The following is a 20,736-nucleotide window of genomic DNA, read 5'->3' on the forward strand; positions in this document are numbered from 1 at the left end:
ATGCCAACAGGGGAGATTTGAGCTGATGTATTTTGTCAATGTTACCAAGATCAACCAGTCCCTGGAGAAGGACATCCTTTTTGGGAGAGAGGAGAGGTGGGAAAAGAGGAAAGGCATGGATGAGGTGGACTGGCACCGTGGCTGCAGCAATGGGCTCCAGCAAGGAGCAATTGTGAGAATAGTGTAGGAGCAGGCAGTGTTCTGCTGTATGTGAGGGAGTAGGTTTGGATGGCACTCACATCACGCCATCATTTCTTCAGCTGTAGAGCACAGATGCAGTGATACTTCAGTTAAGACAGTTGCATTAACTGGGTGGCGCAAACACTATTACAGTTGGCTCTTCCCTAAGCTTTGGCACTGTGACTCCACCCAGAGGACACTGAAGAAAGGTCTGGCAATCAGGGGCACAGTCCCTACTCTGACTCACAGGTGTTGCAATCAACTGTGTGGCAACTGCTCTGGATTTTTTTGTTTGAACAGTAATACTACCCAGCTACACAGTTAGCTTCCGTTTCTGCCTTACACATGCATATACTCTAGGAGCTTATTAAATTTCTGATCTAATTAATAAGGCATTTATTAGAAGCCAGAGAACCACACATTAGAAGCATAAGAAGGATATCTTTTTTTATCGGTTTATTAGGGGCTCATACAACTCTTATCACAGTCCATACATATATCAATTGGGTAAAGCACACTGGTACATTCATTGCCCTTATCCTCAAAACATTGGCTCTCCATTTAAGCCCCTGGCATCAGGTCCTCATTGATTCCCCTCCCTCCCTGCTCCCCATTCCCTCATGAACCCTTGATAACTTATAAATTATTATTTTGTAAAACTTGCCCTGTCTGATGTCTCCCTTCACCCACTTTTCTGTTGTCCATCCCTCAGGGAGGAGGTCACATGTAGATCCTTGTAATCAGTTTCCCCTTTCCAACCCACCCTCCCTCTATGCTCCCAGTATCGCCACTCTCACCACTGGTCCTGAAGGGATCATCCGCCCTGGCTTCCCTGTGTTTCCAGTTCCTATCTATACCAGTGGTCTAGCCAGACTTCTGGTCTAGCCAGGCTTGAAAGGGAGAATTCAGATCATGATAGTTGGGGAGGGGGGGTATGGTTTAGCATTTAGGAACTAGAGGAAAGTTGTATTCATCATTGCTATATTGCACCTTGACTTGCTCATTTCCTCCCCAAGACCCTTCTGCAAGGGGATCACCAGTGGCCTACAAATGGGCTTTGAGTCTCCATTCCACATTACACCCCTCATTCACTATGGTAAGATTTTTTGTTCTGATGATGCCTGATATCTCATCCCTTCAACACCTCGTGATCACACAGGCTGGTGTGCTTCATCCATGTGGGCTTTGTTGCTTCTGAGCTAGATGGTCGCTTGTTTACCTTCAAGCTTTTAAGACCCCAGATGCTATATCTTTTGATAGCCAGGCACCATCAGCTTTCTTCGCCACATTTACTTATGCACCCATTTGTCTTCAGCGATTGTATCATGGAGGTGAGCACACAATGATATAATTTTTTGTTCTTTGATGCCTGATAACTGATTCCTTCGGCATCTCATGATCACATAGGCTGGTGTGCCTCTTCTATGTGGGTTTTATTGCTTCTAAGCTAGATGGCCGCTTGTTTACCTTCAAGTTTTAAGACCCCAGATGCTATATCTTTTGATAGCCAGGCACCATCAGCTTTCTTCACCACATTTGCTTATTCATGTACTTTGCCTTCAGTGGCTGTATCAGGAAGGTGAGGATCATAGAATGACAAGTGACTTATTTTGTTGGCTTCACTTCTAGTTCTCCAACAGAACATGTTACTGGCTGTCATTGTCATTATTCACTTGATCATGCTGGAGGAGAAAATATACCTCTTAGAACCTATATCATGAGTAATCTGTGCATGTCTGTTCAAGATGAATTCCCATTTCATATTCCGTTAACCACAAACATATTTTCTCTTCTGCTGGTTATTGTTTGTTTGCTTGTTTGTGCTATAGAACCTGGTATGAGAATTGGGATTAGCAAACATTGTGGGATGGATGGGTGGATAGATGGATGGATGGATGGATGAATGGCAGGCTATCTTATGAGAACTAACTCTGTCAGAATATGTCTCAAAATTAAGGTAGTATTTAACTGAAAGGCATCTTTTCAGTAAGATGCAAGATAGCAACAAAAAAGAGATTCTACAGAAGATTTTTTAAAAGATGTACTCTTAAACATGCATTTAACCTAACACCTTTGTTTACCAATAGTGAGATAGGGGGTACCTTCTAAATCATATTTTCTTACCCACATTTAAAATCATAATGCATTCCATTTTTCTAGGCAGGCATTATTCCTCTAGAATAATTTGTATATACTTTAAAATCTACACACAAGTGTTTTTCTTTTCAATATGTACTAAAAGTAGCTGTAAAGATGTACATTAATTATATGAATTCAACAGAATGATTTGACTAGAGAAAAAAATTAATTATTCATGTTATTATTATTCTCAAAATTCAGAGTAGTTTTGAGAAATACATATAATTATGAACAATACATTTATTTTTAAAAATGAGGCCACAGTTAAGGTTAATTAATATTTTTAATAAAAAATGATGGTTTTCCTTGGAAGTTACAAAATGCATTTTGTTAGTTTAAAATAATTTTTATGGAAATCATTTTACATTGCATACAATTGCGTACAATTTTTTTTTCAAATGGTGTTCATTTTCCATTAGCAAGCCCAATGTCTCTAGAAAGATTTTGTCATATCTTACATGTCTGACAATTCCCTTTACCCACTTTTCTGTTGTTCATCACCCCAGGGAGGAGGTTATATGTAGATCATTATAATTGGTTCCCCTTCTCTACCCCACCCTCCTGGTAAATTTACTTTTCAATAAGATTATAAACAGGATCTTAGGGGAGAACAGCTTGATGAATATGCTTTTATTTTCTGACTCAGTAAAAACCAAAATGCTTTTCTTCCCTGCTACTTGCCCTGCAGGATGGCTGAACAAACCTCATCTCATCTATTGGAAAGGAATCCCATTTAATTCTGCTTGACCAAAAATCTGTTTCCATAGTTCTAAAACATGTAATCACCCCAAGGTACATTGCCTTGCAGCTTAAGTGGCTCAGCACTATCACTGAGGAAAATACACGTTGATTGAGAAAACAGTCCAGAATGACTTTTGAAAAATAAAATGACCCTTTCCTGCTACAGGATTTAGTAAGGCAGTGGATTAAAGCAGGCAGACCCGGTCACTTCTGACAGGGTTTAAGGGAAGAGGCTTTATGCAACTAGGAAAAATGGGTCAGAGAGTAACCTCCAAATTAGCATTGTAAATCACTCCCTACTGTTTGAACGTTGGACTAAAGTCTCAAAAAAAAGAAAAAACACTTTAGATTTTACATGGATGGGTAATGTCTTTGCAGTTGAAAGACAATATAAAAATCAATTTTAAGGTAAGAACAATTCACAAACACATATTTCAGCTACTGAAAAATAAATAATATGCCTTCTTCTACTTTCTCCCCGACATATATACACATTGTTACTTAGAATAATATGCTTATAAAAGAGTATTTTAGAAACAATCCAACTTTCAAAACATTGTTGCCACAATTGTATATTTGTAAAATAATATATTTATCCAAATTATTTAATTGTAGTTGATCTGCTAAAAATTTAAAGATTAAAGATGTCTATCTTTTAATGATAACAGTAATCTTTAATTTTAGCCAATATCTCCTTAAATGAACCACGTAATCACTCATTGATTAAATCATTTATATCTATCAACCATTGCTGTCTTTAAACCTGTAATAGCTTATAATAAAAAGGATTTTGTTCATTGACAAGTAAAGATCAGTTATTTTTTCTTTTTCATTAATTAATATTACTATAAAATGCCTTTACTTTTACTTAAACATTTCTAGGTGTTTAGCTTTCAAATGAAACAGAAAACTTGCTTTTTAAAAAAGTACATTTTCTCATTATGTAATAGTTCCCAGTTGATTAGCTACATACCGGCAAACTTGACCATTCTTTCTCTATTTGGGTAGAAACCAAAGCCCCTGTAACTCCACTAGTGTTGTACTAAAACTATGTGACCACTTCAAATTTTAAGCACAGAAACATTTACAACTCTGACAGTTCTAGAATGTAACTCTTACAAAGAAAGCTGTCTTTCAATTCCTTTGCTCATTTTTACCTTTCTCAGATTAATCTTTAGAACGAGCTTCACTAAACCACAATCAAGGACAACAATAACAAAGCAGTAATGAACTTTCAGGAAAGACCTTTTAACTGTAGTTGAATGGCACCAGAGGTCATTCAAATATCCGTGCAAAGCTACAAGGGTCTATGCAAGGTGATAAATGATATATTATCGACCAGCTTACAAGTTCAAACACGATAAAATCAACAAAATGATGACCCTCTATTCCAATAATTCCTATTTGAATTTAGGTTCAATGAGTAAGGTTTTTGTTTTTGTTGCTACTAATACACCTTCAAACCCTAGAACATGTTTGGCACATGTAGAGGCTATTCAAAAATATTTATGGATGGGCATCCTATGAAGTAACTTGTTTTAATTTTTAGCAAATACAAAGATTTTTTTTAAAATGGAGAGGCGAAGGAGAATAGGTATATGTAGGTAAATACATGCAACACTGTATTGAAAATGTATAGACTACCCCTTCTATGAACATTTTCTCTTCATTATACCACTCACAAACAAGGTAAAAATAAGCAATGTATTTTCTTTTCTTAATTTGGGATGTATATACCGATTAATAGATAGTGTGCTATTGCAAGCACAATTTGCTTCCACTATATTTCCCCAAAATCTGACCTTTTCAAACACTTGAAATAAAAACAACTTTATAAATGAGTGTTTTCTAGCTTCCAATACTAAGTGTTTGATCAAAGATTCTATAGAACAGTCTGGACCACAAGGGGGAAATGCAAAACAGAACTTAAAATTTTCGTGCAGTTCAGACTCTCTAGATCCAAGAAGGCTGAATGAATCCTTAAAACTATCGTCCTAAGATAATATTTAGGACGGAAACAAACAAAAAAACGTTCCTTGAAGTGTTTTTTAAACCAAACAGTAGTTTAATTAGTAATGAATGCCTGCCTTGCGCCTTGTGCCCATTTGAGAACTATTATATATAGAAGAGACTACTGAAAATAGAAACTCAGTAGATTAGAGGGTTATTTTGGGGGCAATGAGTTTATATTAATGAAGAAGGACCAGATGGATGAGATAAAAGGATGAAAAGAGTTGCAGAACTTTAAAATGCAATCTATGCCACTAAATTGTACATGGGAAAAGTATTGGATGCTGGGACAGCCACCACGGCAAACACAATAAAATTTTCAAATATTAAAGAAGTACATTAAATAAAGAAATACATACATAAATGTCTTCATTTTTTGCCTCTTTAGAATGCAGTTTTCTGCGACATTATACCTTCTGGTGGGGGAAAGGAACCGACCTACCATACCCAGACAGAAGCAAACCACGAGGGAAAAAGAGAAAGGGGCAGTCGGCCTAGACTCCATATCGGCACACCGAGCCCAGAGGATGTGGTCCCTGCATGGAGCTGCTGGGCACAGAGAGGACTGTGGGACTACCAACAGCTCCAGACATGTTGTCCCCTAACTGGAGCATACTGAGATAGGGGACAATCATGGGGGCACACGGGGGGGGGGGGGAGGAGACAGTGTGGGAATGGAGCATACAGATCAGCAATTGGGGTAAAGCTGAGTCACAGAGCCTCTGAGGATCCCTAAGAATGGACTTTGGGCTAGGAGGGGTAGCCTCCGGATCTCCATTAGAACCAGGAGAGAGGGTCTCCTGGGGACCAGCAAATAGACCTGGACCTCTATAGGGAGATTAATATAGGTGTCCACTTATGTAATACATTAATCCATAACAATAGTGGTATTTGCCAATGTACATATATTTATAAGGCAATGCACTGAATTGCTGAAGACAAAATGGGTGTATAAGCAGATATGGTAAAGACAGAGGATGGTGCCTGGCTATTAAAAGATATAGTGTCTGGGGTCTTAAAGGCTTGAAGTTAAACAAGCGGCCATCCAACACTAAAATACCAAGCCAGTTCGATCGTGAGGTGTCATCGAGACTGGGCAAAGGGCATCAGAAGACCAACAACAAACAGTAAACAAACAAACAAACAAAATAGAGGAGGGGGGTTGGAGCAGAGACCCAAAGTCCATCTATGGACCATGGAACATCCTCCCACAGAGGCATCACAGGGAGGGGTTGCGTAAATCAGTGTCCAGTAGCGCACTAATGGGTCACGCAATATACCTCTGATCCCTTGGGCCTTCTCGCCCCCAGCTATCATGACCCCAGTGCGGCTTCCCAATCTAGACTAGATAGTAGCATGTACATAGGTATAGGCAAGAGATAAGAGTCACAACGCATGGAACTCAGGAACAGGAATGGGAATAGAGATAGCAAAAGGGTAGGGGGAAGGGGGGGAGAGTTGGGAGGAAGAGGGGTATCGGTCGCAAGGAGTGGTACATAACCACACACCCTGAGTCAAGGGGAAGAACAACAGAAACCAGAGGGAAAGGGAGACAGAGGTTGGTGTGAGATTTGAAAATAATTAACAATCTACAATCTATCAGGAGGTCACAAGGGGTGGGGAGGGAGAGGGAAAAAAGAGGAGCTGATTCCCAAGGGCTCAATGGAAAATAAATGTCTAGAAAAGAATGATGGAATATATGTACAAATATGTCAGATATGTCAGATACGATTGATGTATGGATTGTAACAAGTGTTGTAAGAGCCCCCAATAAAATATTTATAAGTTTTTAAATGCGGTTTTCTAGAAAAAAAAAACTAGTCATGTATTTTGCAAAGGTCTATGTAGCACCTAAATGGACATTCATCAAATATTAGAAACAAAGCAGTTTTGGATCAATAAAAAGGAACAATTCTGAAAGACATTGTGTCACAGTCTGTTTAAAAGCCATGAACGTCAACAGGATAGCCAAACTGTTAACAGCAATCTATAGACTCCCATCATCATAGGCCATGAAGATTTTTCTTCCTGCGTCCTTCATCGATTTAACTTTAACCCCTAACATTACACCCAAGCATAGTATTACACATAAGAGAATTATACTTCTAAATAATAGAAATATATGTAGCAACAATTCTATTTTAGCATATCTAGACATAAAATTAAACAATAAGAAAATTAAGAACACTCTAGGTGAAAGAAATTAGCCATATATCATACACATCTTATCCTGAGAGAGATTTGAAATACCACATTTACAGACAAACAGTATTTTGCTCCATATGAAAGAAATAAGGTAGACCAATCATGCACCAATTCAAAAATTTGAACCTCTAAAATATAAAACTTTAAGAACGATTGTAACAGTGTCTTCCTCTCAGACGATCAAATTGCCCTTCCTTTGACTTGGCTACAGCGCTAAACGCACTTGAACAGAGACTTTTAAATACTTCGTTCACTTATTCCGTCGTTGGACTTAAAATTCAAACACCTCTGCGATCAGCAATTGCCTCCAGGTTATGAATCAAAACTCTCATCTAGCAACTGACAAACCAAAGCAAACTAGTTTGTAAAACCCCGAAAAAACTCCGTCTAACCACACAGCCACATGTCATCCTCACATCAAACCAAGCGCGCTGTACGAAGCAAGTCTAAAGGGAAGATGCCGTGCCCGAGACCATGGAACAGCTGTGTCAGGAAATGGCACATATAGGAGGAAGCCCATTTCGATGAGCTTCATTACGAAGGAAGGAAGACCATCCAGGCACTCACCTGGCTCACGGGCTCTTTCGTGGGCGGCTTTCCTCGTCTGGCTGTGCTGGTAGCGAGGGTCGTGGTGGTTTCCATAATGGACGTGGACATCTCCGACTGCGTGGCAGTGGCTGTCGACTCGGTGGTCATAGAGGAAGGCACTTCACCAACCAGTCTCACATTTCCCACTATGGCGATGTTGGCATCATTTTCGGCTGCCATATTCAGAACTTTCAAGCCATTGTAGTAAAGACCAGAGAGCTGGCCCTGGAAGGGCTGGCCCTGCTCTTTCCCGCCAATTATTATGGTTGCTTGGCTATTGAAGATTGTGAGCTGACGCCCTGTAAAAATAATATTACATACATGCAAAAGTGTTGATTGTGACCTCTACATTCTACAAAGGATGATAAAACAGATCTTTCATGGAGTGGATAATGAGAGCAATAAACTATAAGAGAGGCAGTTGACTCATAATTCATTGCTTATAAATGAGGTGTCCATGGAATGCATACTTATTGGCAATACTTATAAATTCTCAACTTATTGTAAATGTTGTGCGTTTGCTAAAAAACCAATCAAAGATATATCTGACAAATCAATTTTTAGTGGAGGCCCTTTCCCTCAAGATGTTATGCTGTTGGTTGCTAAATTTAAAAGGTAAATAAACAAGTGAGATAATCTACTATTTCAAGTACTTGTCATTCTGAGATTACCACTAGCAGATACCAATCTAGAGTAGCAGAAATCTAATTTAAATTTATGGTAAAAAATTTATAATTCAGATAATAGTCACAGGTACGTATATCTAGGCTTTAAAATGCTAACTTTTAAGGCAATTGTCCATTGTTATATGAATGGTTTTATATTATTTTTATTTGTATTTTTTTCCCCCCGGCAACAATCGCACTGAAAGGAAATGCATGGTTTACACTGAGCCTGCCAGAGACAAAAATTCAAAAATATTTATCTGATTGGCTTTCAGCAAGTCTATCAAAATAAAACAAGATGGAACAAATTGGCTTCAGATGTGAAAAGCGGCTTCGGGAATGATACACAAACCGATGGAGAATCTATGGCACATTTCCAGCAGACAGCAATTCTCAGCAACATCCCCATGATCATCAAACGGACATCCAGTCTCGGCAGAGTGCCCTCTGCTCATAACAAGCATGCACACGACTTTACGTTCAGTTTTCATGAGGGCTTGTTCCCAAATGCTCTTAGAAGCTTGCAAACGTTAAAGGGACTTCATTTGGACCGGCAACTCATATTGCCCGCTATTTAAGATGCCTAGAGTTTAAGCAAAGAGTTGTTTGTTTGTTTGGTTGTTGTTGTTTTGGTTGGTTTGTTTTGTTTTTCAGGACCATAATAAAGATATCCGAACTACATATATTTTAGTTAATAATTTAGAGGCTGGACCATGTAACATAATCTATGAATGATTTATCATTTTGGGTTAATGCTTGCTGTGAGTTCCTTCAAAGATTGAGTTAGTGGATTATATTTCACAGTCCCTTTAACCTTAAGTTAACAGGGTAAGATTATTAAACAGCTGATACGTCTAAAAAAGGTATAGAAATTATTATACAAGGTATGCAAATATTACTATCTACATTTTACTGTTTTAAATTTGTTTTTAATTTAGTTTTACGGAAAATTTATTTTTTATGTTTATTAGTGTTACAATGAAGAACTACTTGGTTATGTTCAAATTATTTTTTTATTTGAAGTTTTAATCAATGTTTTTACCTTTGTCGAGTAGCCATTCATCAACTACTCGACCAAGTCGATATGGAATTCGCTGTCTAGCAATCGCCAGGCGCTCGTTATCATTGTTTCCTTTAAAGTTTAAAGAGACATTTCATTGGTTAAAATCTGTAAGGTCAAAGGTTAAAAGTTAATACTTAAAGCTCGAGCTATACAGTTGCCACATGATTTTTTGAAATTTGGAATTTTAAAAAGCTCTACCTAGAACATTTCATGTTTCAGACTTTTCATTCATTCATTTATTTTATTTTAGCAAACAAAATTATTCCTATGTTAATTGAAAATTAGAAATCTGCATTTGAGCTAGGTTATTGAACTTATGTTATAGACAGACCCGAACCACCAATTTAAACAGCATATCATAGCTTTACAGAAAATGACCATTGACCTCAGGGTTTTGTCTTTTTGATGTTTCTTATTAACTAGTTAAACATGTTCAGGTGAAACAGGTTTAAGTTTTCAAAATACATTCAACCAGATTAGTAATTTATGAACACCAAACTTAATATACCAACTTTGGCACACTAAAGCATCTAAAAGAGCCCTAGCATACTTTATTTCCTATTCAGAAAACAGAAATTCCTATCTCATCTAAGGAAACCACACAGTCCGAATTGTTCTTGTGTATTCTGCACAGATCGGGTTATGAGCCACGTGCCCATCATAGGAGACTGCCGCTTGCATGATCCAAATCTGTTGCAGGAAAAGGCTTTGACAAAAGTGACCTGATTCGAATCTTCTTCAGTTTCTTTTAACACATACCATGTCGAAACATATACCATTTGAAAAGAAACTTATGCTTGTTTTTATATACTCAACTCAAATATCTGCTATTTATTAGCCAATTCTATAAACTACATGACAATTGCAGGGGGCGATGGAAGCCACAAACTGATCGCATTCATAAGCTAAATGAGAGCCTGACAGTTTCGAACACAATCTATCGGAAGCAATGTTTAAATTGACCTGGAATAATGCTTGCAAATAGATGAATGCTTTCTTGATCTGTAAAGCACTTACAAAGAATGGAGGCTGCCGTCTAAGTGATCAATAGTGTAGGTTGCAAGAAAAGTGTTCTTATTCTGTAGTACTTAATGAACGTGAAATTTCAAGCTAAGGCATTTGAGTACGGTTGAGGTGACGATTCAGATGTGAAAAACCTAATGCATGGAAGAACTGATCACAAGAAAGGAGAGGGGCTTACACTAGTGAAAATGAGAGGAATTTTTTCTTAAGCTAAGATTAATTTAATTTCTACCTGATGCTAATATTTTTATACACTATGCTTACCGCAATAAACTCAACAGGCCATTAGTCACATAGCTTTAGAAAAATTTAAAAAGGACTATTTTTTGATTCTATCAATTTTTTTATTGAAGCATGTACACAAATAAAAATATTGAAAAACAGATGATGTAAATGTATCACTGTGGAGCCAACTGCAAAGTTTAATAAAAACAATCTTCGTGTGCCTATTTCTGTATGTGATGGTATTTTCATGACAATAAATCATTGAAAAAAATCTATTTATCTAATAGCCAAGATTTGCTTTATTCCAACCTGAGAAGACTTCAAAACTTCCATGCAAAAATTTATTATCTTTTAATTCACTTTTTCCATGAACTTTTGAGTTTTCCCTCTTACAATGCATTTATACAGCAACATGTGATGTAATCATGATAATGTATGAAAATAATATCTTGTAACATAAGAATAGCTTTGTACTGAAATATTAATTTTTGAAAGTTTACAAAGCTTTAAAATCACACTTTCTAAAAATGTGTGCACAATGTGTGTTCTGGCATGCATGCATATATGTATATTTGTACTGCAATTTAATATTGGTTATCTTAAGACACTGTGTTTATTGATAACTTAAATATTTTAGGCTTCAATGTGGTTTATGTAATACGCATGTGTTGCTTTTAAGATTTGAAAGTAGGAATAAAATATTATTTTTCACAAACCCATGCCTTTTGCTCTAAGGCCTTATTTCCTGCTCACTGTTCACACAAATCCACAATGCTCGAATTCTCTCGGCTACTTGAGGATTACTGACTCCTTAGAGAGTTTTTCATGACGAATTGACTGACTCACGTCCATAGTCACTACTCTAGCAGAGCCTCCAAGCTCGGTCTTGCTGTATTACTGAGTTTGGGGTTTTGCTTTGTTTGGGGTTGTTTCTACAGATATCCCTGATTCCTCTCCACAAGCAATCCCACCTGCCACTTACATTGTTATCACTCCTATCATTGCCTTTTGGGGAACCTTTCTGACCCTTAATGAGGCTCACAAAGACTTCCACAACTTGACCCCTTCCTGTCTCTCCTGATTTAGCTCATGGCTCCCCCTTCTTTTAGCTTCACAAGGCTTTCAGTGCCTTGGATGCTTACCTTTCTCCTCTCTGGGTTTTGCGTTTGCAGTTTCCTCTATTTAAAATAGTCTCCTTCCGTCCCCATACTAACTTCACCTTCTTATTGCTGCTTTTTTTTACTTGCTGTTGAGTGACTTCTAATTCATGGCAACCACAGGTTTTCAAGGCTGAAGACAGGTCTTACTTGGGACTTGGGTGGACTCAAAACAGCAACCTTTCACCTATTAGTCCAGCACCTAGCCATTTGTGCCACTCATGAACTCCGGCCATCTCGCTTTAGCCAACTATTGCCAAGAGTATCACTTCCCCAGAAAGACTTCCCTGACATCCCTAAACAAAATCCCCAAACTCCAAACCAACTACCACTGAGCTGATTCCAGCTCACAGAGACTCAAGATAGGGCTTCTGAGGCTATAAATCTTTACTGGAGCAGAAAGTCTCATCTTTCTCTTGAGGAGCAGCTGGTGAGTTTGAACTATGGATCTTGCAGCTAGCAGTTCAAATCTTATGAAACAACACAACCAGACCTCAGGACACCAGATTATAGGCTTTCCTAGCTACTGATAGTCACAAAATGAGTTTTGAAGTTTTGACTGCCTATTATACAAATTATCTGTCCTCTACATGCTGATGTTTCATGCGGTTAAGTACCAATCATTATTTACAATGTCATATTCCCTTTCCTTGTACAGTCCCCACCCAATGACCTCCCAGTTACTTTCTACAAAATGAAATCGTGAAAGATATCTTAATTTTAGATGGCAGCTTGTTAACAACCTTTAAAAGAGCAAATATTTGTGCACAGAGAAGGTGCCACACAAAGCTAAGATTCCCCTTATTACTGTCCAAAGGAACAATGAAGCTATCATATTTAGCAACTATAACTGTATTTATCTGATGAGCTGTCACTGATTTGAATATTTGTAAGTCAATCATTCCTTTATTTGTTTAGTAATAACCACCTGATATAACAAAACCAGTAATTAAAGTGAAACACATATCAATGGTAAATAGCACCTTTTGCAAGCACTGGAATGACATCTCTCAGCAAACAGTCGACACTATATTTTAGATGATTTTACCATAATAGGTGCACAACTCAGGCTCGTTAATCTTTTATTTAGCACATTATGGCCCTCCATACTCGTACAACAGCATCTTTCATTGATAGAAATTGGTCTATAGTCTGCTCAAAATAAAATTATTTTTTAGATTCCTTTCTTTATAAATCAGCAAATCATGCAGTCTGCCTTGACCCCTGGAGGCTCTCAACTGTGTAACTCTTAGTATTAATGTGCTGAATGATCTCTCACAGCTGGTGATAAAATTGATGAGTGTGTTCATCGAGACTACTCGGTGGCACATCCCTGCCAGTAGCATCCTGGACACCTGCCACACCGGCTTTATTGCTGCCTCTGATTATTGTTAAGATTTGGAGAAAGAAGGTGGGCAATAGCCTAAATACAACAAAAATTGCCAAGATTTACATATTCTTTTTGAATGACTGAATGACAGTACACACATGCATGGATACGCGTACAAAGAAGATATAATTTGCCCTCTAGATATACCTCTCTCCATCAGAGAATAGTTGATATGTCTGATGTAAAAAGAATTTAGTCAACAGTGGCTCTAGAATGTCTTTAATGGAGTCAGGTAAACTAAGGACATAGACACTGCATTCTCAATGAATAACCAAGAAACCTCCCTGGCAGCAAGACCAACCAAAAACCTAGAAAACGCAGTAGGTGTAAGAAATAGGTGTGAAAACAGGTGATAATTTATAAGTCAGGCAAATGTCTTATAATGTCAATGCCTTCTAGCTCAGAGAGTTTTTGTTTTTAACAGGTTTTATGTTGAACCAATGAGCAAGCGTTTTAATTTTTCCACAAGAAGCCCTGGTGGCAGAGTGGAAACCCTTTGGGTTGGAATCGGCAAGGTTCATAGTACAAGACCACCATCCCCTCCACAAAAGACAGAAGGGCCTTTGACTACAGGAAATGTGTAAACATTTACAGTCTCAGACACTCCAAGGAGCAGTTCTACCCTCCCAAGAGGGTCACTGTGAGTCGACATCAACTCGATGGCAGTGATCTCATTTCGGAGGGTTCCTTCCAGGAGTAATGGAAGAGTCATCAGAGTTCACTTCAATTCAATATCTATGCCGGCCTATGCTCCACATCATTTCTTCTTCTACTAGAACAAAAATGAAGACCTTTCTTGTATCAGCATCAATATAAACCTATTCTTAGCCCAGTGAAGATAAATATAAATGGAGCACGGGGTGTTTGAGTGGGTGATTTCTAACTTCCTCTAGTGTTGAATGTAAAACAGTTCAGAGGGTTTGGGTTTACCAATCATAGGTCTACACTTTACTTCCAACTTCTGGCTTTCATGAAAAAGAGATAGATGACAAATGGTAACAAATGTCAATTATTTTAAGAATTTGCCCCCAAATTTATTGTTTCTTTATGGAATAGCAGTGATATATTACTTGCCAACACAATAGGTTTACATGGTATTATTGATTATATTTAATTCAGACCAGAGTTTAATAGACATCTAAACCTCAAACATGTAACATCAATATCAAGGATATATAACAAACCAATTGCTTGGAAAACTTCCAAGACAAATATAACTTCTGATGCCCTTTACTTTTCTCTGTGGAGAAACAAACTTGACACTCCAGTATAACAGAACGTTTGTAGACAGTCAAATGAAACAGGTTGATTTGGTGTGACTGTATTACCTGTGATGAGATTTAAACCAAGTTGCAAGTATGTGAAAATTCAAATCAAACCTAAAATGAATCTTTGGACAAAAGATATTTTCCTCACATGGTTTCTAAATAAGAGAAAAAGATAATGACCCATTGTGAATGGCTTATTTATTTTGGAATTATTGAATAAGGCCATGGATAATTTCAACCTTCTCAAGAGTATGCAACTCAACTTTAACAATAGGCTGAGGTCTCAAGTGAGATTTATGAAAGCAGAGCTTTTCACTGAAAAGCGAGTAGAATCTAGCCTCACACTTTTTTTTCTGCTGATAAAAGAGGAATAAGTTCATAGTTTTCATTTGTTTTCTTCTTCCAGCTACTTAAATTTATGTGAGTTTAATCTGTTTGTGTGCCCACTTACAAAGGTCACCAAGCAGATATCTTTCTCTGTTGAATTAATTTTTCACACAACGAAACTACATAAACATTGAGCTCATTTTTCTTTTAATTTTTGAAATATTAAATACTCCTAATACTTCAGGAAGAAGGGCTCACAGATGCATGCTCTGAAGGGGCTGACCATCTCCATATAAGGCACTATATGTTATGATCCACGCTACCAAGTCCAGGGTTGAAAAGAAAAATTAAAAGCGGATCACTCCATAATTAGAATGTAACATCTGGTATTATTATTGAATCCCAGGAAGTTTTATTCTCCTAGTCATCAACAATGTTTGATAACACTATGGTACGCTAATCAAGTCATAATATACTGGAAGGTAACGGGTTTATAGTATAGGTAGCCAGCCCCACTGGTTACAGATGAAATCCACGTCCAATTCAGTCTTTCAAGGCTTTAATTGGAGTTTGTAGGTGAGTTGGAGCAGGTGCATCTGGTTCTGCGTTAGCTTTACTTTAGAGCAGTGGTTCTCAACCTGTGGGTCACGACCCTTTTGGAGGCCTAACAACTCTTTCACAGGGGTCGCCCTATTCATAACAGTAGCAAAATGACAGTGATGAAGTAGCAACAAAAGTAATTTGATGGGTGGGGGGTAAGCACCCCATGAGGAACTGTATGAAAGGGTCGCTGCATTAAAAATGTTGAGAACCAACGCTTTAGAGAAAAAATGGCTTGAAGCCTGTTACATGATTTAAAAAAATAATGCACGCAGCAAGCGATTTTGATGAATAAATTATTGTGCGTAGAGGCGGTTCAATCCTTTGAAAATGAATGCAAAATTACATAACGTTAAATGGTAAGCAGAATTTGTCCTTATCTGAGACCTGTTTAACTTGGGTTCTGTCTGGATATTAATTGAGTATGGCTTAAAGGAAACAAGGATATTTTAATATCTAAGGTAAACAACAAAAAAACAATAAACTCAAATCCTTGACATTGAGTTAAACTCTATGAGTGGACCCAGACAGCAAATGGAAACAAAATATTAGTCATACTTCTGTAACTATTGGTCAGTAGATAGAATGTTATCTATCTATCAATCTATCTATCTATCTATCTATTTTGAATTCCTGAGATGTATTTTCTTCTTGGAAATAAAAGTTCCACTTTTTGATATGACACACCAATATTCTTGGAAGAAGAATATAAGGAAAAGCAATGTTATGTATTCAACATATGTCCAGATGATATAAAAGTAAAAATAAATCTACTTGTTTCTTCCAAACTTTTCTTATTTCTTTTCAACTTAGGGGAAAGATGCAGAAAGAGTTTTGGAAAAGCTGTCACTATGTTCAGAAAACAATAGGAATCTTCTTTTATATATATTTATTAAAAATAAGAAAGTGGCTTATTTAAATAAGACTTGGATATGTACAGACCATAAAATAGACAGCTTAATTCAGCATTGTAAAATTACTCTATGTTTTAAAATAGTCAACACCATCACCACATAATTTACCATTAAATATTATGTGTGTGATTGTCATACAAAGAATACAAATAAAGTAATACATAACAGGTAATGTTCTAAATAAGTGGATTTTAAATATCAGTGACACTTTCCAAGGACTAAGCTTTTGAAAAAGATACAGATGATACACTTAAAATGACCATCCTATACACTATTATTTTTATATCCTTGATATGTGCATAATATATTTTAATGATTTATTTTGAAATCAAAGGACATAATATTTTGTCTTATAGATAGATAGTTATCTCCTTCAATTTCATCTTGAACTACTCATACAGTGAGAGAGAAATATTTGCCTCTATGGATCAGCATGAATCCACGTGACTCATAGTGTCTGTAAACTATATATGACAGGGTATAACTGCCCCTTTGTTTTTCCAAGACTGTGTTTATAGGAGTGGAAAGCCAGTCTTTCTTCTGCACAGCAGCTTGTGGTTTTGAACTGCTGACCTTGAGGATCACAACTCAATGTGCAATCACTATACCACCAGGAGTGCAACTTGGATTCTATTCCAGTCTTCCTTAATGGCTTGTGTATTTATGACTCAGTAACCCTGCTCCTCTTTCACCAATTGTAACCTTTCTATTAGAATAGTGAATTGAAGGAGAAAATCTCTTATATAAAATGAATGTATTATGTTTAAATTCAATCCAATGATTTTTAGCTTAAGACTGGCTCACTGTGGTACATCGCCATTAGGAGAAAACACATATTTGTTTGCTTGTTGTTTCCCAGACAGCTAGTTCAGCTGATCAGAAGGAAATATCTGTATCTCACATGAAGGCCATGAAAGGCACCGTCTTAGAGTAGATATGCTTTCCAAAATAATTACCAAGAATATAATATTGTAGACTTATTTTACTGTGGTTTCTCAACAGTAAATTAAAATGTGCATTTTTATGATAGCATTTGCTTTAAAGCTTTAAAAGTCCGTCAATAAATATGAACTGCTTGTAGGGAAGCCTGCTTTCATCTGACTAATAACTCACTGCCTTCAAGTCAGTGCTGACTCCGTCTCAGAAACGGTGCCAGGTGGTGATGGTAGAAAGCCCAGTCTTTGTCCTGCTGAGCAGTTGGTGATTTTGAACTGCCAGCTCTGAGGATTGCAGCCCAACATGCTTTCCTCGGACTGCAGTAAAAATGATATAAATCTAACTTTCTACAAAACTGGCAAGTAGAAGTTACTGATCTGATCTTCACACCGTGAGGACAGAGCCTCCAAAACAAATACCCAAACAAACAATACTCTCTGCCACCGAGTCCCCTGTGACTCATGGCGACCCTGCATGGGTGTGGGCTTCATAGAATGTAACTCTTTACGGTGGTGGAGGAGGTCAGGCATGGGGCTGTTAACCACTAGGTTAGCAGTTCGAAAGCACCTCCCACTGCATGGGAGAAAGACGAGGCTTTTTACTCCAGTCAAGAGTTAGTCTTGCACACCCCAGGGCATTTGATCCCTGTCCTCCAGTGTTGCTGAGTCAGCACTGACGGGATGGCCGTGAGTTCCGTGGCATTTTGTTTCAATGGCCTTCCGTTAACCTCTGACATACCACTGGGAGGGCCTCGAGTTGCCTTTCGTGTCTTGAGGACCACACTGGATGATGAACACACACTACCAGAACACAAAGCGGCTTCTCTCACACATCTAACGAGCAAGGCAGCCTACGAATTGGTTTCATGCATCCTGAAAAGTCTAGGTTCTAAATATGAAGGTGAAATAAAGAAAAATATGAAAATGATCTGTTGACTGGCTTTTAAGTTTTATGCACTGTGCAACTTGCCAATACAAGATGGCTTCCAAAAGTTTGTGGAAAAATGGAATTAAAGCTATTGAAATTTTATCATACGTGTTTGTAACCGCCCTCATATATGCTTACCTTATTTTACCACAGTGCTCTGAAATAAGTAGATTTTATGTAATCAATGAAGAAACTGATGCTAAAATTTCATACAATTACTGGAAGATCATATGTAATACACAGAGAACCCGTTTGGAAACTCTAATAATTTTCTATAGCATAGTTATTAAAGCGATGACTCGTCAAAATCTCTGTTATAAAAGCCCAGCATTTTGCCTTCAGTCTTCTGTTTCTCACTCGTATCCTAGAAACTGTCAGAGTATTGCCCATAAGGTACTGCCTGATATAGTGAAGTTGTCCACCTAGGCTTAGAAAATGAACAAACTGATTCAAACATCTGAAGATCTGTAAAGAAATTATTTTTGCTATTTCCATTTTATAAATTAAGAAAATGTGACAGAAATAAGTAAAGATATTCAAAACCTATTATCTTGGTGAATGGAATTTGCTGACCATGGAGCTGGAGCTAAGTGCCTTTGGACTGAGGCTTAAAGTGAAATATCATGTCCTTTGACTATTCCCTGGCAGCTCTGCATTTAAAGAGCTCTGTAGCACTGCCTGAACAGGGCAGAGGCCTGGCCAGGTGGCTGAGGGTCCGAGAGCCTGCCTCTGAGAGGGCACAGCAGAGACGTAACTGTCCTGATTGAACAAGTGTGGCCTGAGAATTTCTCACCTAAACTGCAACCTGTTATCTTCCCCCCCAAAAGCTCCATAGTTGTGGGAGAAAAATCTATTTGTTGAAATTCCAGTGTGGATGCGTATTTCATTTTCTCCCTCTTAAAATGATCCCCTGGTATGTACTACCTTCAGAGCCATTCCTTCAATATTTCTACCATTCCTTCTCTTTACCCCTAACTATTCAAGCATGTCCCAAGCAAATAATTTACGTTCTCTTTGATACTAACGCGGACCCTCTCCACTGACAAGCTGGAAACGGAGAGGATTCTAGTCACTAGCAGCCAAACTGCTGTAATTGTTTAGCTTATGAGAGAAAGGATGGGATTCTGCAAAACACTAAAATAAATTTTACTTGCATTTCATATTTCCTCTTTTTGCTTCTTTTCCATCTATTTCCATGTGTGTTTTCTTTCGGCCCTTTCCCAGAATCCCCTGTATTCATCCACTCATCATAACCAAACCTATTCATCCACATCTGCTTTCCCTCACCACGTTTCAATTCCCAAATTTGATTCTCCTATAATTCCAATAACCACATTCCTTGCTCCCTTCATATAACTTATCTAAAACTTAGGAGAGCCATCTGACCCAATGAGGCCACCACACAGCCCTGACTGACAGCTTGGTGTCAGGCATCGTCTCTCAGATTCGTTGATGGATGAAGGTGCATTCTGTCTGTGAGCCAAGAGGCAACGTGAGGAAAGTTAAAACAATAAGGGACTAAAGTGGAAGCAGCAGGTCATAGATAACTTGCCATCATGATGTGATGAACCACAGTGTGAATGAATTAGTTACCACAGAAGGTCAGAGAGAGCACAAGGACCAGAGCAAGTACGGCAGGCGTGAGAGAGCGCAAAGGGGTTTTCAAGATCACACACATGAGAACTATCATTTCAGTACCTATTGTACTGCAATAATAAGGAAATAATGATGTAACTGTAAAGTGATATTAATCCCCAAGACGATTGAAAATTCCTCTTTCATTACATGAAATTATTGACCACTGCATCTACTTTTTTATCATATCATGTAATCCTTGTAGAAATTTTTGTCTTGAAGCATCATTATAGGTATCAGTGAAAATGAAGATTTTTTTTAAATGAAGGGATTCTAGGTAACTTTTTCAAATTTTAATTTACTGCTGCTGATGCTATGTATATATAGTGTAGTTTTTCTCCCTCTTCTTTTAAAAACCAAAGAGCCCTTTCTCTAAAATAGATGTAGACCTTAATGCCAAGCCATAATAAGATGAGTGGTATGCACCAAGTGCTCCGTCACTCACTTCACACAGCCGGAGAGAGCTGGTGCTCGTCAGCCCCTCTGCTGAGAAACAATTCAGGTGACATCCTAGGTCTTTGGATGCAGTTAAAGAACCTCTTCACGGGAAAGTGGTGATGCTGCTGGGCAGGAAGGCCATAGGCATCTATTGCACCATCCAGTGGCATTTGGGAAAGAAATTAAATGCTTAGGAGATGTCTCCTTATATGTCTCTCTGAGTTATATCATGTAGCCAACCGGGTAAAGAAAAAAATAAAACAAAAAAACACACTGCTTTTGAATCAATTCTGACTCTATAGGAT

At 37.8% G+C, this 20,736-nt stretch overlaps 1 protein-coding gene across 22 annotated transcripts in view; it reads right to left on the reverse strand.

The window, feature by feature from the left end:
* NRXN1 (neurexin 1) overlaps positions 1–20,736 on the reverse strand; it is a 1,245,618-nt gene that overhangs the window by 139,627 nt on the left and 1,085,255 nt on the right. For 13 of the 22 annotated variants that reach the window (XM_075535224.1, XM_075535215.1, XM_075535222.1 and 10 more), the window contains 2 exons: positions 9,571–9,660; positions 7,843–8,162 (listed from right to left, as the gene is read on the reverse strand). In XM_075535224.1, coding sequence (XP_075391339.1) covers positions 7,843–8,162; positions 9,571–9,660 — 410 coding nt within the window. The remainder of the gene's footprint in view (positions 1–7,842; positions 8,163–9,570; positions 9,661–20,736) is intronic. The other 9 variants (XM_075535230.1, XM_075535229.1, XM_075535227.1 and 6 more) reach the window with 2 other exon arrangements.

Source organism: Tenrec ecaudatus, chromosome 17 (genome assembly GCF_050624435.1).
Source record: "Tenrec ecaudatus isolate mTenEca1 chromosome 17, mTenEca1.hap1, whole genome shotgun sequence".
In the NCBI taxonomy this organism is placed as follows: domain Eukaryota; kingdom Metazoa; phylum Chordata; class Mammalia; order Afrosoricida; family Tenrecidae; genus Tenrec; species Tenrec ecaudatus.